Below are 14,723 nucleotides of genomic sequence, written 5' to 3'. Positions count from 1 at the left end.
TTAGACAACCTGGAGTCCTGTTTCTGCTTTCTTCTTCAGAACTCAAAAGTGATCTTTAACCACCCATTACCTGTTATTGGATCAATTAAATTCAACAAATGCATTTTCTCACATGTAAATATACAGAATTATTGCTAGGAGCTTGCATCAACTGTGCTCCCCATTTATGAAACTGACAGTTGCTAGTCAACACATATTAAAAGAATATTCAAGGTGTGATGAGCAATATGTAATTATCTGCTGTCATCCTCATAGTCTCCTTAGTAGGAGACAGCAGTGTTATGAATAGAAATACTTCTTTAAGCATTAGCTTGTCTGTCACAGTTGCTGAGTACCAGGCAAGAGATTTAGGCTCATGCTACAACATTTCACTATAATCACATGTTTGTAACTAGTAACATATTTTGTGTTACATTTATTTCTGGTCTCTATTATTTGGAATGTAAAGTGCACTCAACATTTATGTGTGAAATCTAAGTTTAAATAAAGAATACTGGTGGTTACTTTAATATGTAAGTAATGGGTGGAGTCCTGTAGGATGACGAAGTGATTTGCTCCCAGAATGTGTGTGCGACGTAAACGTTAAAGACGCAAGTTCTGTTGTTCCTGACTTGGTATTCCCGACTCTTCTTTGGCGCCCTCTGTCTTAATGAATGATAAAAGGAAGGCATAAAGGAAGGCGATAAGTATTTCTGAAAGGACCTGTGTGTGTGTGTGTGTGTGTGTGTGTGTGTGTGTGTGTGTGTGTGTGAATTGCAAAATGTGAGATTAGGGCATGAAACTGTGTGTGAACTCTGCGTGATCTCAATGCAAAAAATTCTGTTCAAAAACAACTGTTGCATGTAAATGAAATAATCTCACGTTGCAGAAAGCCACTGAAATAAGTGTAAGCATGGAACTTGCTACTAAAGAAGTGAAGCAATTCAGTAGCTCAGGAAAAGTGGATAAATTGGCATCTGACATGAACACATTAACAAATCAATGTGGCAAAGCACCTAAGAATGCAACATGTTATAGATGTGGCAAAGTTGGACATCTTACATCTGAGTGTTGGGGTAAAGAGTTGCAGTGTTGTAGATGTGGGAAAAAGGCCATGTAGAATGTGCTTGCAGAGGAAAACAAAAGAATGCAAAACAAAGATTCAACAAAGTGCCTTAAAAATCAGAGAAAAAGAAGAGTGTGCATGCAATGCAGACAGATTGCAAGAAGTACACAGATGACACTGACCGAGAAAGTGACATTAAAAATCCTAGCCATGGAAAGGCTATTGGGTGACACCTGTCATTGAAGAACAGTGTGTGCGTACAGAGATAGACACTGGTGCTACAGTCCCCATTGCATCAGATGCTGTGTACCACAAAACACTCAAACATGTCTGGCCCAGCAATATAGTGTTGAAAACATATACTGGAGAGTCTGTGGCCATAAGAGGTGTAATTGATGTGGAGGTGGAATTGAATGGACAGTCAGCAAAGCTGCCACTTTATGTCGTAAAAGGGAACTACCCAGCTTTACTCAGACAAGAATGACTGGAGACAATGAAACTGGATTGGCAAATGGTGCGGATGGTTTCAAAGAGAAAAAAGATATGAAAGGTATCACTGCCAAACTCGACATCAAGCCAGATAGTATGCCTAAGTGTTGCAAAGCCTGTTCTGTGCCAAATGCCATCACATCAAAAGTTGAGACAGCTCTGGAAGAGCTGGTTACCAGTGGGGTCCCTGTGCCAGTGAGTAACAGTGATTGGGCTACACCTATAGTACCTGTGCTTAAAAACGATGGTTCCATTTGAATTTGTGGTGACTTTTAAATTGGCAGTGAACCCCATACTGTCTTCTGAACAGTAACCACTTCCCCTCATTTATGATCTGTTTGCTGGTTTGGCAGGGGGCAGTATTTCAGTAAAATTGAAAACAAGGGACTTTTTAGATACCAGCATTTTCTTTTTGGTGTCATCTAAGTAGCACTGCACCCCTGACAGGCCACTTAACACCTAATCCATGGCCCCTTTACTTTTCCAGAGGGCCATGTTGTGTTAAGTGGCCTGTAAGGGGTGCAGTGCTACTTAGATGACATCTTGGTAACAGAAAAAAGTGAAGCAGAGCATCTGAATAATCTGAATTGTACACTCCAGCGCCTAAAGGAATATGGCCTAAGAGTGAAAAAAGATAAATGTGAGTTTTTCAAACAGTCCATTGAGTATCTTGGACATCATAATTGATGCTGATGGGCTGCACAAGGCACCTTCCAAAGTAAAGTAAGAGCTATACTGGAGGCTCCAGCACCAGCCAGCTCTGCTCATTCATAGGTCTTCTGAACTACTATGGATGATTCATCAATGGCTTAACCACACTGCTAAAACCACTACACCAACTTCTGTGTAACAACAAGCCATGGGAATGGACAGCAATGTGAGACCACCTATTAAGAAGCCAAGAAAGCGCTTGTGAAGTCAGGGATGTTGACCCATTTTAATCCAAAGCTTCCCCTGCAGTTGGCCTGCGATGCGTGACTTTATGGTGTGGGGGCAGTAATTTCCCACATCATGCCTTTGGGAAAAGAGAGGCCAATAGCATTTGCCTCACACACTTTGAACAAGGAAGAGAGCAAGTATGCACAGATCGAGCGAGAGGCTTTGAGAATCATTTTTGGTGTCCGAAAATTTCACCAATACCTGTTTGGCAGAGAGTTGCTACTACTAACTGATCACAGGCCTTTAACCACCATCCTTGGGTCGCACACAGGTATCCCCTCTTTGGCACCAAGTCTAATGCAAAGATGGGTGTATGAAATAAGATATTGGAAGGCAGAGTTGCAACGAAGATGGTATATCTAGACTACCATTACGCATGACATGTTCAGAGAGAAAGCAGAAAGACAACTCCTACTTCGAGCAAGTCAAGATGGCTGCGATGACATCAATGCGGTGAGAAGGTGCACACAGAATGATCCAATTCTGTCAGAGGTCATGGAAATGTTGAAAGACGGAAAAGTTCCTAAAGACAATACTAACTTGAAGCGATACTTATCCAGGCAGAATGAATTGTCAATTCATTCAGGGTGTCTTCTTTGGGGACAAAGAGTGATCATACCCCCATCTTTGAGGAAAACGGTCCTACAGCTGCTCCATGTGGGCCATTGTGGTATTGTTCAAATGAAGGAAATGGCACTGAGATATTTCTGGTGGCCAGGTTTGCACGGGGACATTGAACGAAAGGCAAAGTCATGTCCATCCTGCCAGCAAGTGAGAAATTAACCTCAATTGGTCCCATTACACCCATGGGACTGGCCAGAGACCCCTTGACAGCGTGTACATGTGGAGTTTGCTGGGCCAGTCGAAGGTAAAATGTTGTTAATAGTGGTGGACACCCACAGCAAGTGGCTTGAGGTTGCTGTTATGCATTCTACAACTACTGAGAAAACAGTAATAAAACTTGGAGAAATGTTTAGCCATTTTGGCTATCCTGAACAGTTCATAAGTGACAATGGGCCACAGTTTACTTTACAAGATTTTGCGGTGTTCTTATAATGTTGTGGTGTACAACATATTAAGTCAGCTCCTTACCACCCAGCCACTAATGGTCTCACAGAGAGAATGGTTCAAACCATCAAACACGCCTTAAAGACATCGCAAAGGCAAGGGAGTTTTCACCAGCGCCTGAACGATTTCCTGTTGTCATACAGAAACCCCAAACATTGGAAAAGAAAGGTTTCTCCATCTTTTCTCATGTTGAAGCATTCGTTGTGCTCTGGATTTCACTTACTGAGACGTTCTACTGTGAATGAGGCTGTAACTCATCAGCAGCAAAAACAAGTTCACAGGAGAGACATGAAAGCAAAGAGTAGACTCTTCCATCCAGGGCAGTCTAAATGTTCTAGCATGCAACTATAGTGGTACCAGCTACTGTGATCACTCAAACCGGCCCAGTGTCATACACTGTACAAACATCTGACAATGTTATCTGGAAAAGACATTTGGATCAACTGTTTGGATTTGTCGTGGAAGCTGAGTGTTCTGTTGCCACACCTACTACTTGTTTAGACTCTCCAGTGTTTTTCCAGAAGTGAACGTGGACACCACTTACACCAGTGGAAGGAGAGACTGAAAACATTAATCAGATACAAAACTGACAGAAACAGGGCTCCAGTATAACTGTTTCAGAGTCCATGTCAAGTACAGAATGCTGTTATACCACTAGGGAACGACATCCACCTACAAGACCCAGTTATATATATATATATATATATATATATATATATATATATATATATATATATATATATATATATATATATATATATATATATATATATGTGTGACTTTCATTGTTCTTTCAGTTCTTTATTTCGATTCAGTTCAGTAATTGATTTGAATTATTTCGTGTTAACAAGAAAAAAAGAGAGGACATTCTGTTTTTTTTTGGGGGGGGGGGGCGAGGAGTGTTATGTATGAATAATATACTGATGGTAACTTTAATATGTAAATAATGGGTGGAGTCATGTAGGATGATGAAGTTATTTCCTCCCAGGATGTGTGTTCATTTAAAAAAAGAGAGAGACAGGTAAATGATCGATTGGAACACACTGCATTCTTCCCACAATGCACCTGGGCAAACACCAGGTGTACTTTGACATTACCATACTTATATACTGCCAGTTCTGCTTATTGGATAGTATTGGTTGGTATGAAAAGGGCTCTATTAGATTAAATTAAGTGTTTGTTATTTATTTAAATAAAAGTAAAATCTAGTCATATTTTGGAATAATTAAATAAAAGAAATAATCATATTACAAAATACTAGTACATCCTATAGTAATGAGATTATCCATTAAAAAAAATATATTTATAAAGGGTTCATTACTTGAAGATTTTCAACACAAGGGGCGCTAGTGCCACCTGGTGGTCAAAAGGTGCACATAGTATCCTAGTCTACTTCTAGTGGATGCTGCAGCGGGGTTTTGGGTTGGATGGGTTCTCTGTCATGGTAGGAGGTGAATGTCCCGATACTTTTATCTTCCTCTTTCTCATTGACCATTCCCTGGAGGAACAGACACGTGTAATAAAGTTTAAAATATGATGAAGCGTGAACCATTTCAAAAACATGCCATATAACAAATCATCAATAGACCACACTCTCTGCTCTCTGTGAACCCCCCCCCCCCCCCTTTCTTGGAACAAATGAGAGATCTTGCCATTTGAACTTTGCTTGTCTGTGTGTTATTTGGGAAACTCTCCCAAGCTTGGTGTGGGAAGCCGTCTTTCTTTGTTTCTCTCACTTTTATATGCCATATGATAAGCTGCAACTAAATGTCAAGCCTATTTAAGAGAGCTCAAAGGCAAATAAACATTATATCCAGGTCAAAAGTTAATTTTTATTTCTAAATATTTTACTTGATATGATGCTCTAATGTCTTTTCTTATTCTGTATTGTTTACATAGAACTTCAACAGACCACAAGGATAACTGACAAAATCATATTTACCAATTAATATTCACCAATACATGAGAATGGATTCATTATCTAAAGAATGTACCTCTCTCTCTCTCTCTCTCTCTCTCTCACACACACACACATGAATATATGTAAACATATGATCACTTAAATCAATATATTTGAGATATTTTGAATTTTGAATTGAATACATTTTGTAACCCAAACACTGCAGGAATGAGAACAAGCAACATATCATCTCTATATAATTACAATAATGTATCATTTAAAAAGAAAAAAAGGTCTTTTATATAAACTGTCATTTAAATAGTTTCATATCAACCCAGATATATGTGTGAGGCTAATTCATGTCTTCTCTATATAAATGTATTCTCTACAGGCTTTGACCAGTTTTGTGTTTATTTAATTAGTACATCAAACTGATGTAAAAATGGCCTGAATCTACCAGAGAGAATTAATGGCATTAATTGATCGGGACAAGTGTGCACCATTTACTGAAGTGTATTTATATTCAATGAGGCGCGTAATGCTGGCATTCAATCGGCATTGATTTTTCAGTGCAGAAAACGAGATGCTATGCCTTAAACATGGTTGTGACTAAATGATTTGCAGTTGCAATGTGAAAAATAATTGACAAGATTTAAGCCAATGATCATATACTCCAGCCCACCATGGTCACAACACTGCAGAGAATGTGCAGTTTAACTCATTAGCTGTTTATCAAACCCTCTAAGCTTACTAAACTCTGCCATGCTGTGGCCCTCCAGGACTGGAGTTTGACCCTTGATATAGGCAGTGCATTGTGATTTTAGACACCCATACATTTGTTGAGCCTTTGAAGTGCATCTCCAACTATGTCCAGTTCATGTCGGAGCTCCTCGACCACGCTGTTAATGCTGGGCATGTCCCTCAGCACACACACACTCTGTGTGTACGGGTTGTAGCGCACAGTGAATGGCCGCCTGATGGTCTTAGCAAATTCCCTGTGGAGGGAATGTGATGAGTTACAAATGTGAAATAAATAGTTGCTTTTAGCACAACTATATTAAACAGACATAACAAATGTAGTGTTTTTCAGGCAGCGGTTCAACAGGTTGTTAAATTGCTCCATATGGAATCTCTGGAACACTTATTTCTTAAAACAATATGCATGAGCCATATATAGATGATACATTTTATCCATAAAACTATGCAATTTTTTATAAACTGTTATGTGAGAGTCTGACCACTGTTCTCCATCAGCTTTGGAGGTTTCCTCCGGGTACTCCGGTTTCCTCCCCCAGTTCAAAGACATGCATTGTAGGCTGACTGGCATGTCCAAAAGTGTCCATAGTGTATGAATGTATGGTGAATGTATGTATGATTGTGCCCTGTGATGGATTGGCACCCCGTACAGAGTGTCCCCTGCCTTGTGTCCCATGCCCCCTGGGATAGGCTCCAGGTTCCCCATGACCCAGTAAGAATAAGCGGTACAGAAAATGGATGGATGGAAGGATAAAATAAATAAATGTATTGAAAATGGACTATGGTGATAATCAAATGAGCACTTATTTATCTAATTATATATTGCATCTTTTTGTATTTTTTAATAAAAGTTGAAAAAACATGTATTTTAATAGTAAGGAGATAAAATTAGCTTAATAGGATACATTAGAAATGAATAATATCTTGAAATAAACTTAATCTTAATGTGGTGTAACTGGTATAATACAGTTGAATGATTTATTATTATTATTAAATTTGAAATTCATTTATTGCACTTAACAAAATATCAAAAAAGGTTCTGTCTGGTGCTTATTCTTGCAAAAGTTGAAAAAAAGTTAATGAAAGATCTCCAATCCACATCCGTCATCTTACATCAATCAATACATCTTTTATTTATTCTCACTGTCTCAGTTAAAAGCTTTAGACATTTACAGAACCAGTGGAAAATTGGTTCCATTAGTAAATCCAATTCTTTTTGATATGTTTACATTCTGAAAATAAAGTTTCAGGATGATTAAATTAAAGGGAAATTTTTTTCTCATTAACATACCTCATTCTAACCTTGGCCTCCCCAAAGCTCTCAGATATGAAATAGACCTCCTGAAAGGTGGTGATGAGACACTCCTGTCTGCATGTCACTTTTGGATCGAAAGGCAGGATTTTGGCACTGCCTGAGAGTGCGTGCTGTAAAAGAAGCTCATTGTCATTATGTAATATTAGATTGTAATTCATAATATATTCATAATGTTTGTATCACTCTTAAAACTTAATAAACATACTGGTTGTCTGCATCTCCATTGGTTGTTATTCTGCTTTCTTTTTTGTCAAGGCTATATACTTTAAATTTGTATGAGTTAGCTACCTGAAGTTCACTGATGGATGAGAGAAGACCAGCCCCGTATGCTCGAAGCTGGCCTTCCTGCTTACACAAGCCAAACTCCACCGTGAAGAAGTAGCACTGCAATCAAACATACAAGAAAACCTTATGTTCTTCTGTATGTTCATGGCCCAGATTGTATATTGGTAATATTCACATTTATTTTACAGAGATTATTTTCAGGCTAGGGCATCATGGTTGTACAGCTGGCAGTGTTGCAGTCTCACAGCTCCAGGATTCTTGGTTCAATCCTAAACTCCGGTTACTGTCTCTGTCCACCTCACAAAAACATGCCAATAGGTGGACTAGATATGCTAAACTGCCCTTAGTTGTGAATGAGTATATAAAAGTGTGCGCATGGTGCTGTGCAATAGACTGACATCCTATCCAGGATGTATTCCTGCCTTGTGCCCAGTGTTCCTGGGATAAGCTCCAAATCCCCCATGACCCTGACCCTGATTAATGAAATTAGGTTCATATATTACCCTTGGGAACTTTAAATTTTTTTTAAAAATGTGACAGGAACTTTTCAGTTCTTGTAACATTTAGTTCCTGTACACTTCCACCGGTCCACACAGACAAAGATCAGATAATCAAACACACTAATAAGTTACCTGTGTGTGTTCGTTCATCTTCAGTAACCACTTTATCCTGATCAGGGTTGCAATGGATACAGAACGGAAGGCTGAAATACACCCATGAGAGAAAACTGGAGTGTCCCAACATTACCTGCTGTACCACCATGCAATGCTAGGACTACTTGTTAATGTGACATGTTGATGTGACTATAACTCTGAGTAACAGAAGACCTACAGTTGCCAGTTTCTGTACAGCATCATCAGAGGCCCCCAATGAAGCCAGGCCTAACTCCTGAGAGAACTGAGCGAAACTTGGTTCTGCCAGCAAGGGCACATGACCAAGCAGCTCATGACATGTGTCCCTGTAACACAAAATACCACAACAAAAATAAAGTGATAATAAAGCACTGCATGATGGTCAAGGCTGATGCTTAAGTAAAATCTAGTATAGTTGAAGATTACAGAAAAATAATTTGAAATGAATTCTAAGTCTTATTAATCTTCAAAGAATGATGCTACATAAAATAAACAGACATCAAGCCAACATCAATAAGAAAAACAATAGGCACTTTGACAGCTGCTTATTGTGTTGATGAGATGACATGGTGAGAAGGTTGTAGAGACAAACAGCACCTGATGATGTGTTTGTTGTTTCAGACCAAGGACAAACCACCAGACCAGAGAGTTGATGTATGATGTATGATGTCATACTCACGGCTCAGGTGTGTAGAGTGGATGAGAACTGTGACGAATGTACTGAGTACAGTGGAACACACGAAATGCCAGACCTGCCAGGAAATCACGGGGTGACAAATATCCAGCTACTGGGCGAATTATGAAGCCTGTTTGCTCTACAAAAAAACCACATGCACATAGACATGAAATGGCATGCACACACACACACACACACACACACACACACACACATGCACAGTTATACAATATCAAGAGTCATGTGCACTTTTAGGGGAAAACAACATTTCTCACATTTGTTGTTTGATAATTTATATCTGTGTTTTATCATGTGCATAGACTATTGTGAAAAGCTAATGACCTTTAAAATTTCTTTGAAGCTTAAAGGTCATTAGCTTTTCACAATAGTCTATGCACATGATAAAACACAGATATAAATTTGGAGAGGACTGAGGACATAACATTCCTCCTGTCCTGTTCTTTCTTTCTTTCTTTCTTTCTTCAACTGCAGTAATTGCATTTTCCTTTTATGTGTCAGCACTTTATGATGGGCAAAAGGAGGAACTACACAATAAATTTGATGCCAGTCAATCAGAGGACACAATGCACACACATTTGCACCTAGGAGCAGTTTAGAGTCACCAATATACTTATCTGCATGTTTTTGGGAGGTAGGAGGGAACCAGAGAACCCAGAGGAAGCTTGAAATCTCAGATGAAACCTATGTGGATTCAAGGAGAACATGCAAAACTCCACACAGCCAGTAATCTATAGGTTTGGGAATGAACCAGATACTCAAAAGCCTGGTAATTATGTCTGTTTAAATTGTTCCTGTTTTTCACTTTTTCGATATGTTGTTTTGATGCTTTGTTTTGATTGTTTTAAAGTTTTTTTTTAATGTATCTTAAGTCTATTAAATGTCCTTAAGTGTTTCATTTCTGTCAATTTGTAAACCAAAATTTACCATTTTTAATGCATTAATGAATGACATATTATAGTATTTACCATTTATAGTTATATTTTATGTTGTGAATCGTACACAAGTTAGTTCTTGTTATCAATTATGATTGCAGCTATAAAAACTGTTCTCTTACCAGCGTCTCTTTAATTCAGTATGTAAGTTAAAAAGACAAAAACAACAACAACAAAACAAAACAGCTTGTCATGTTACAAGGGAAGCTGGAAACTGCAAAGTCTTCTGTACTGAAGACATTCCCATGGCGGAAAAATAACTGACCATCATAAAACGCTAACACTGGAGACTCCTTTCATAAATAAACATCTCCTAACAGAAAGCTTCACCATATCTATGATTAGACATTTTTCACAATGTTTATTAGACACAATGTTTATTAGGCTTAGATTGGCAGCTGTGAAGGGCAGATGTGGCTCAGGTAGAGCGTAGGGTTGGCGGTTCGATTCCCGGCCCACGTGACTCCACATGCCGAAGTGTCCTTGGGCAAGACACTGAACCCCAAGTTGCTCCTGATGGCAAGTTAGCGTCTTGCATGGCAGCTCTGCTACCATTGTTGTGTGAGTGTGTGTGTGTGTGTGTGTGTGTGTGTGTGTGTGTGTGTGTAAATGGGTGAATGAGACACAGTGTAAAGTGCTATATAAGTGCACCATTTAGATTATGCAATGTGTGCCATTCTCTGAAATGAGTGGTTACTATAGAAACGATAACGTATTAGATCGAGGACATTAATATAAACCTGTGTTTTGAATTACAGCCCGAACTACTGTCAGAGCTGCTGCTAAAGAAAAATAATAAATAATAACATAAAAAAATGAAACCGATTTCAAACCAATTGGATTTGAGAATTCAACAGAACCATGGTCTGTATTGTAATTTTTTTTTTATCATTGTATTATAATCTCCAAACTGTCAGCTGAAATATTATGCAGAACTGATGATGAGGGAATCCCCCTCTTACCTCTGAGAAAGCGGGATACGTCCTCCAGCTGAGGGATGTTGTCTTCTCTGTAGCCGCAGTGCTGTGTGAGCAGAGGCAGGTTATGCAGGTACTCTCTACACGCGTGTGTAGGGTAGAGCTTATTCAGCTCTCTGAACACCACGCCCCACGTCCTCACCTCCTCCTCTGTGAATTCCACACGTGGGATCGGGTCTCCACTTCAGGTCGGGTTGGGAGCGAGCAAGAAATGAACGTGAAACAGAAAAAAAGGCTGAGTGATATACAGTATAGTTTGATTACTTTACAGATTATGGAAAGTAATATGGAAATATGAAAAACTGTGACCTACTGTTTGTAGTTCAATGCAAGGTCAGCAAAGTACGTCCTTCTCTTACGGTAGACACTGTCTTTAAATCCCTGAGACAAGATCAGATAAATATGGCTGTCATATTCCGAGCTCTAAGGCTTGCAGGTATAATGGAATTGATGAAGCAAACAGGGCTGTTACAAAAGTACTCGGGGGGGGGGAACCACTCACAGGATGATCAGCGTCCAAGTCGGAACCGTACATCAAAACACGATTAGCACACTTGTCAAGATCTGAGATCTTTTTGGGGAACCAGGGCTCTTCTGAGATAGCTACAAAAACCAGTAACAGGTAAAACTGCATCATATAGAAGCTCTGTTAAACCATGAGGTATTAATGCTTGTGTAAAAAGAAAAGACTTATACCATCTTCAGGTGTGCTCTGTCTGTCCTGTAAGTCCATGGTGATGATGTTTGCTTGTTTTCTCAGAAGCTGAATGATTTTGTTCAGCGTCTCTCTCTCACTGTCACAGTCAACCAACACCTCCAGCTCAGAGTTACGCCGCCTTGACTTCCGGGACTCAATGTGCAAAAGGTTGATATGATGTTCCTGGTTGGGAATGTTAGATGAATGGGAAAAGGAACAAATGCAACAATCTGAAACTCTACCTAGCTCTATAGGTCTTATCTTTTTACTGTCCATTTATTTCAGAAGATCTGCACATAAATGTACTGCACACGCTCAGAAAAAAGGATACTAAACTGTACCATTCCTTGTCACTGGGGTGGTATTATCAAGAATACACCTTTTGTATCTTTAATATGTATCATTTTTCTAGAAAGGTACATAGCATGTCAAAGCTTTAATTATGGAGCAAATATATATATATTTTTTAAAGGTACACTATATCCGCATTTCCAGGTGACAGACACATAAGAGTACCACCCCACCAACATTGTAAAGTACTGAGAGTAAATACTATGAATTATTTTCAGAGAAAATGCGAAATTAGCAGCAGATCTTAGCTAAGAGGAAAGAAAAAAACAGTTATGTATACCTGAAAAAGTTTTAATGCCTTTACGAGGTTACCGACTTCATTCTTCAGAGAGAAGACAATTGCTGCATGTTCTCTTTTGGAGGACAGGGAATCGTCTTGGTTCTCGTTAGGATGATTAAATGTGGATTTATTCATCTTTAGACAAAAGGACACAACACAGCAGGGAAGTTTATTACCATAATACAGTTCCAAATAAGAAATCATTGACATTTATATAATGATACATACATCTCTCTACTCAGTTACAGCCTTTCATTATAAGCTGTTGTGAAACTCCAGACATATCGGCACCATTACATAAATAAAACAAAATGTTTTATGACTTATGTTTATGTTGGCACTGTTCAGCACTGTAACAATGTAACATCCCTGGACAAAATGACATAAATTTGGTCAAGGCTGACAACAAAACAGCCTGCTGTGACAATAATAAATGTGCACTGGTGGGGATAATAAACTATATACAAGTACTACATCGCTCTACTGACAACATTTCTGAATATTTGTGTTTTTCTGTTTTTAGCATTTACATTATTTACTTATTTAGTCATTTTGAAACTACTTACTCTTAAATAATATTCCGCTGCATTTATCTGACACACCATTACTTTGGTGATACAGTTTCAAAGTCTGGAGAAATTGCAAGTGAAAATATGATTCAGTATTGAATAATTTTGATACATAACTAAATCTTTTTAATTATTCTTGAAATAATGCAGGGTTGAATGTATGCAGAATGTGGTCTTATGCTCAAGTTTCAAATATTATATGCAAATATCCAGGTTCTCGAAGTAATATTAAGTTTCTTTTTGGTGTAGATTCCAATGTTCGCTTGGATCAGAGAACTACTGATTCAGGTTAAAACCCTGTATATTGGCACGTGGGAGGAAGTTCAGCACTGTGTTGTGGACAGCGATCTCAGTCTAATCAGAGGTCTAAGTTTGGTCCACATTCCATGACCATTATACCTTGGTTCATTCAATTTCACTAAGTAGCTAAGTCTCTCTTAGTAGATCCTATTAAAGACAAGATGTGTCATTTGTTGTCTGTTTGTTAAATAGTTGTATTGGTCAATAGTGCTATTTTAATAATTTAATAATAATTTAATAATATATATAATATACATGAAAAATCCACTAACCTCATAGTTGTGTTGATTTTCTACGTGATATTTATGAATGGAGTCAAAAGAGCGTCCTCGGCGTGGTCCGTTTGTCTTAGTCGAAAACATGCCATCTAACACTGAGAGCGGCGCGTGAACGCGTGACCGAGATGGCGCGTGTCTTCAGGACTTCAGCGCGACGCGGTATTTATCGAGCGCGCGGGACTGGATCGGGGCATGTGCGCGCATGCGCGAGCACGCCGGTGTTGCGAGACTCACCCCGTGTGCTGATTAAAGAACTGGGAAAGGACACGGAAAATAATGATCAAGAGTGGTGTAGGCTGATTAACCCGACACGGTACTCATTATAATAATAAGGTAATAAAATGTTTCTTTGGAAAATGCTTTTACATAAACCTTTATAGTTTAACACCTGAAGATGGTGGCTGTTTGATTTATTTTTGTACTCCTCTGCAACGCCTATTTAAATAATGACTCTTAGAAGAAAAACACAAACATTTTCCTCCTTACTGAGCTACACAAGAACAGCCATAAGATATAGCACATTTCCATTAGTTAGTAAAATACCTAGGGCAAATAACACAAGCAGCACATGCTGATATAATTAATGAAATATAGTGCTTGGAAAACTGTACTTGGCTGATATGATCATTATAAACCTGAGCAGGGTGACTTAATGCCATTTTCCTTCAAGAAAAGTCCCTTATGTTGGATGAAATTGATCATTTTTTATTTGTATGCCTAATTACACTAACGTGAACTTAGACGTGTTTAAATTTCCACCTTGTGGATAAGCTTCTTTCTTATTAATAAAACAAATACCCAAGAACTTGATACATTATAAAATTCTCAGTTTTGACTATCTATATGTGAAGGAAAAATGTTTATGTCATATACTAAAAGCTAAAACTTACTAAAACTATTATAATGACATGAAATTTGGGACACGTATTTTTATTGGTTTAGGTCTTTGTCATGCTAAGTTACACAGCGATAAAACGGTTTGTAGCACACTTATTCATGGCATTAATAAATCAAATTTCAATAACCGGATATAACCGGATATGAAGAAATCCTGTCCATCATCAACATATTCTATTACTGTATGAACACTGGACTACATAAAAATTTCTACATATTAAGATATTCCTTCTGAAATAAGGACATGGAGGAGGACATGAAGGCACTTTACCAACCAACACACACATTGACAAACCTTGGCATTAGTTAGCAGGTA

General features: G+C 38.4%; 1 protein-coding gene across 2 annotated transcripts; it reads right to left on the bottom strand.

Annotated features, from left to right (window-relative positions):
• Positions 1-5,359: 5,359 nt before the first annotated feature.
• Positions 5,360-14,007, bottom strand: tph1b (tryptophan hydroxylase 1b). Of its 2 annotated transcripts, XM_053617307.1 has the most exons (12): positions 13,505-14,007; positions 12,364-12,498; positions 11,732-11,915; positions 11,538-11,638; positions 11,349-11,416; positions 11,178-11,217; positions 11,021-11,081; positions 9,109-9,244; positions 8,629-8,755; positions 7,801-7,896; positions 7,489-7,622; positions 5,360-6,436 (listed from the first exon to the last, which is right to left on the bottom strand). In XM_053617307.1, the coding sequence occupies exons 1-12, from the start codon at positions 13,592-13,594 to the stop codon at positions 6,262-6,264; spliced, it is 1,347 nt and encodes a 448-aa protein (XP_053473282.1). In that variant the 5' UTR covers positions 13,595-14,007; the 3' UTR covers positions 5,360-6,261. The 2 variants fall into 2 exon arrangements, with proteins under 2 accessions (XP_053473282.1, XP_053473281.1); XM_053617306.1 differs by having other exon boundaries at positions 11,021-11,217.
• Between the last annotated feature and the right edge of the window lie 716 nt (positions 14,008-14,723).

The sequence above is a fragment of the Ictalurus furcatus genome, chromosome 27 (assembly GCF_023375685.1).
Source record: "Ictalurus furcatus strain D&B chromosome 27, Billie_1.0, whole genome shotgun sequence".
In the NCBI taxonomy this organism is placed as follows: domain Eukaryota; kingdom Metazoa; phylum Chordata; class Actinopteri; order Siluriformes; family Ictaluridae; genus Ictalurus; species Ictalurus furcatus.
Note: the sequence above shows the minus strand (reverse complement) of the source record. Positions and strands in the feature narration are given on the sequence as shown.

Coding starts and splice junctions, on each gene's coding strand:
- tph1b (XM_053617306.1), bottom strand. CDS start 13,594: ATGTTTTCGACTAAGACAAACGGACCACGCCGAGGACGCTCTTTTGAC. Junction 8,756..9,108: donor CCACTCTACACACCTGAGCC/GTGAGTATGACA, acceptor TTTGTGTTACAG/GGACACATGTCATGAGCTGC. Junction 6,437..7,488: donor GAGGCCAAGGTTAGAATGAG/GTATGTTAATGA, acceptor TTCCCTCCACAG/GGAATTTGCTAAGACCATCA.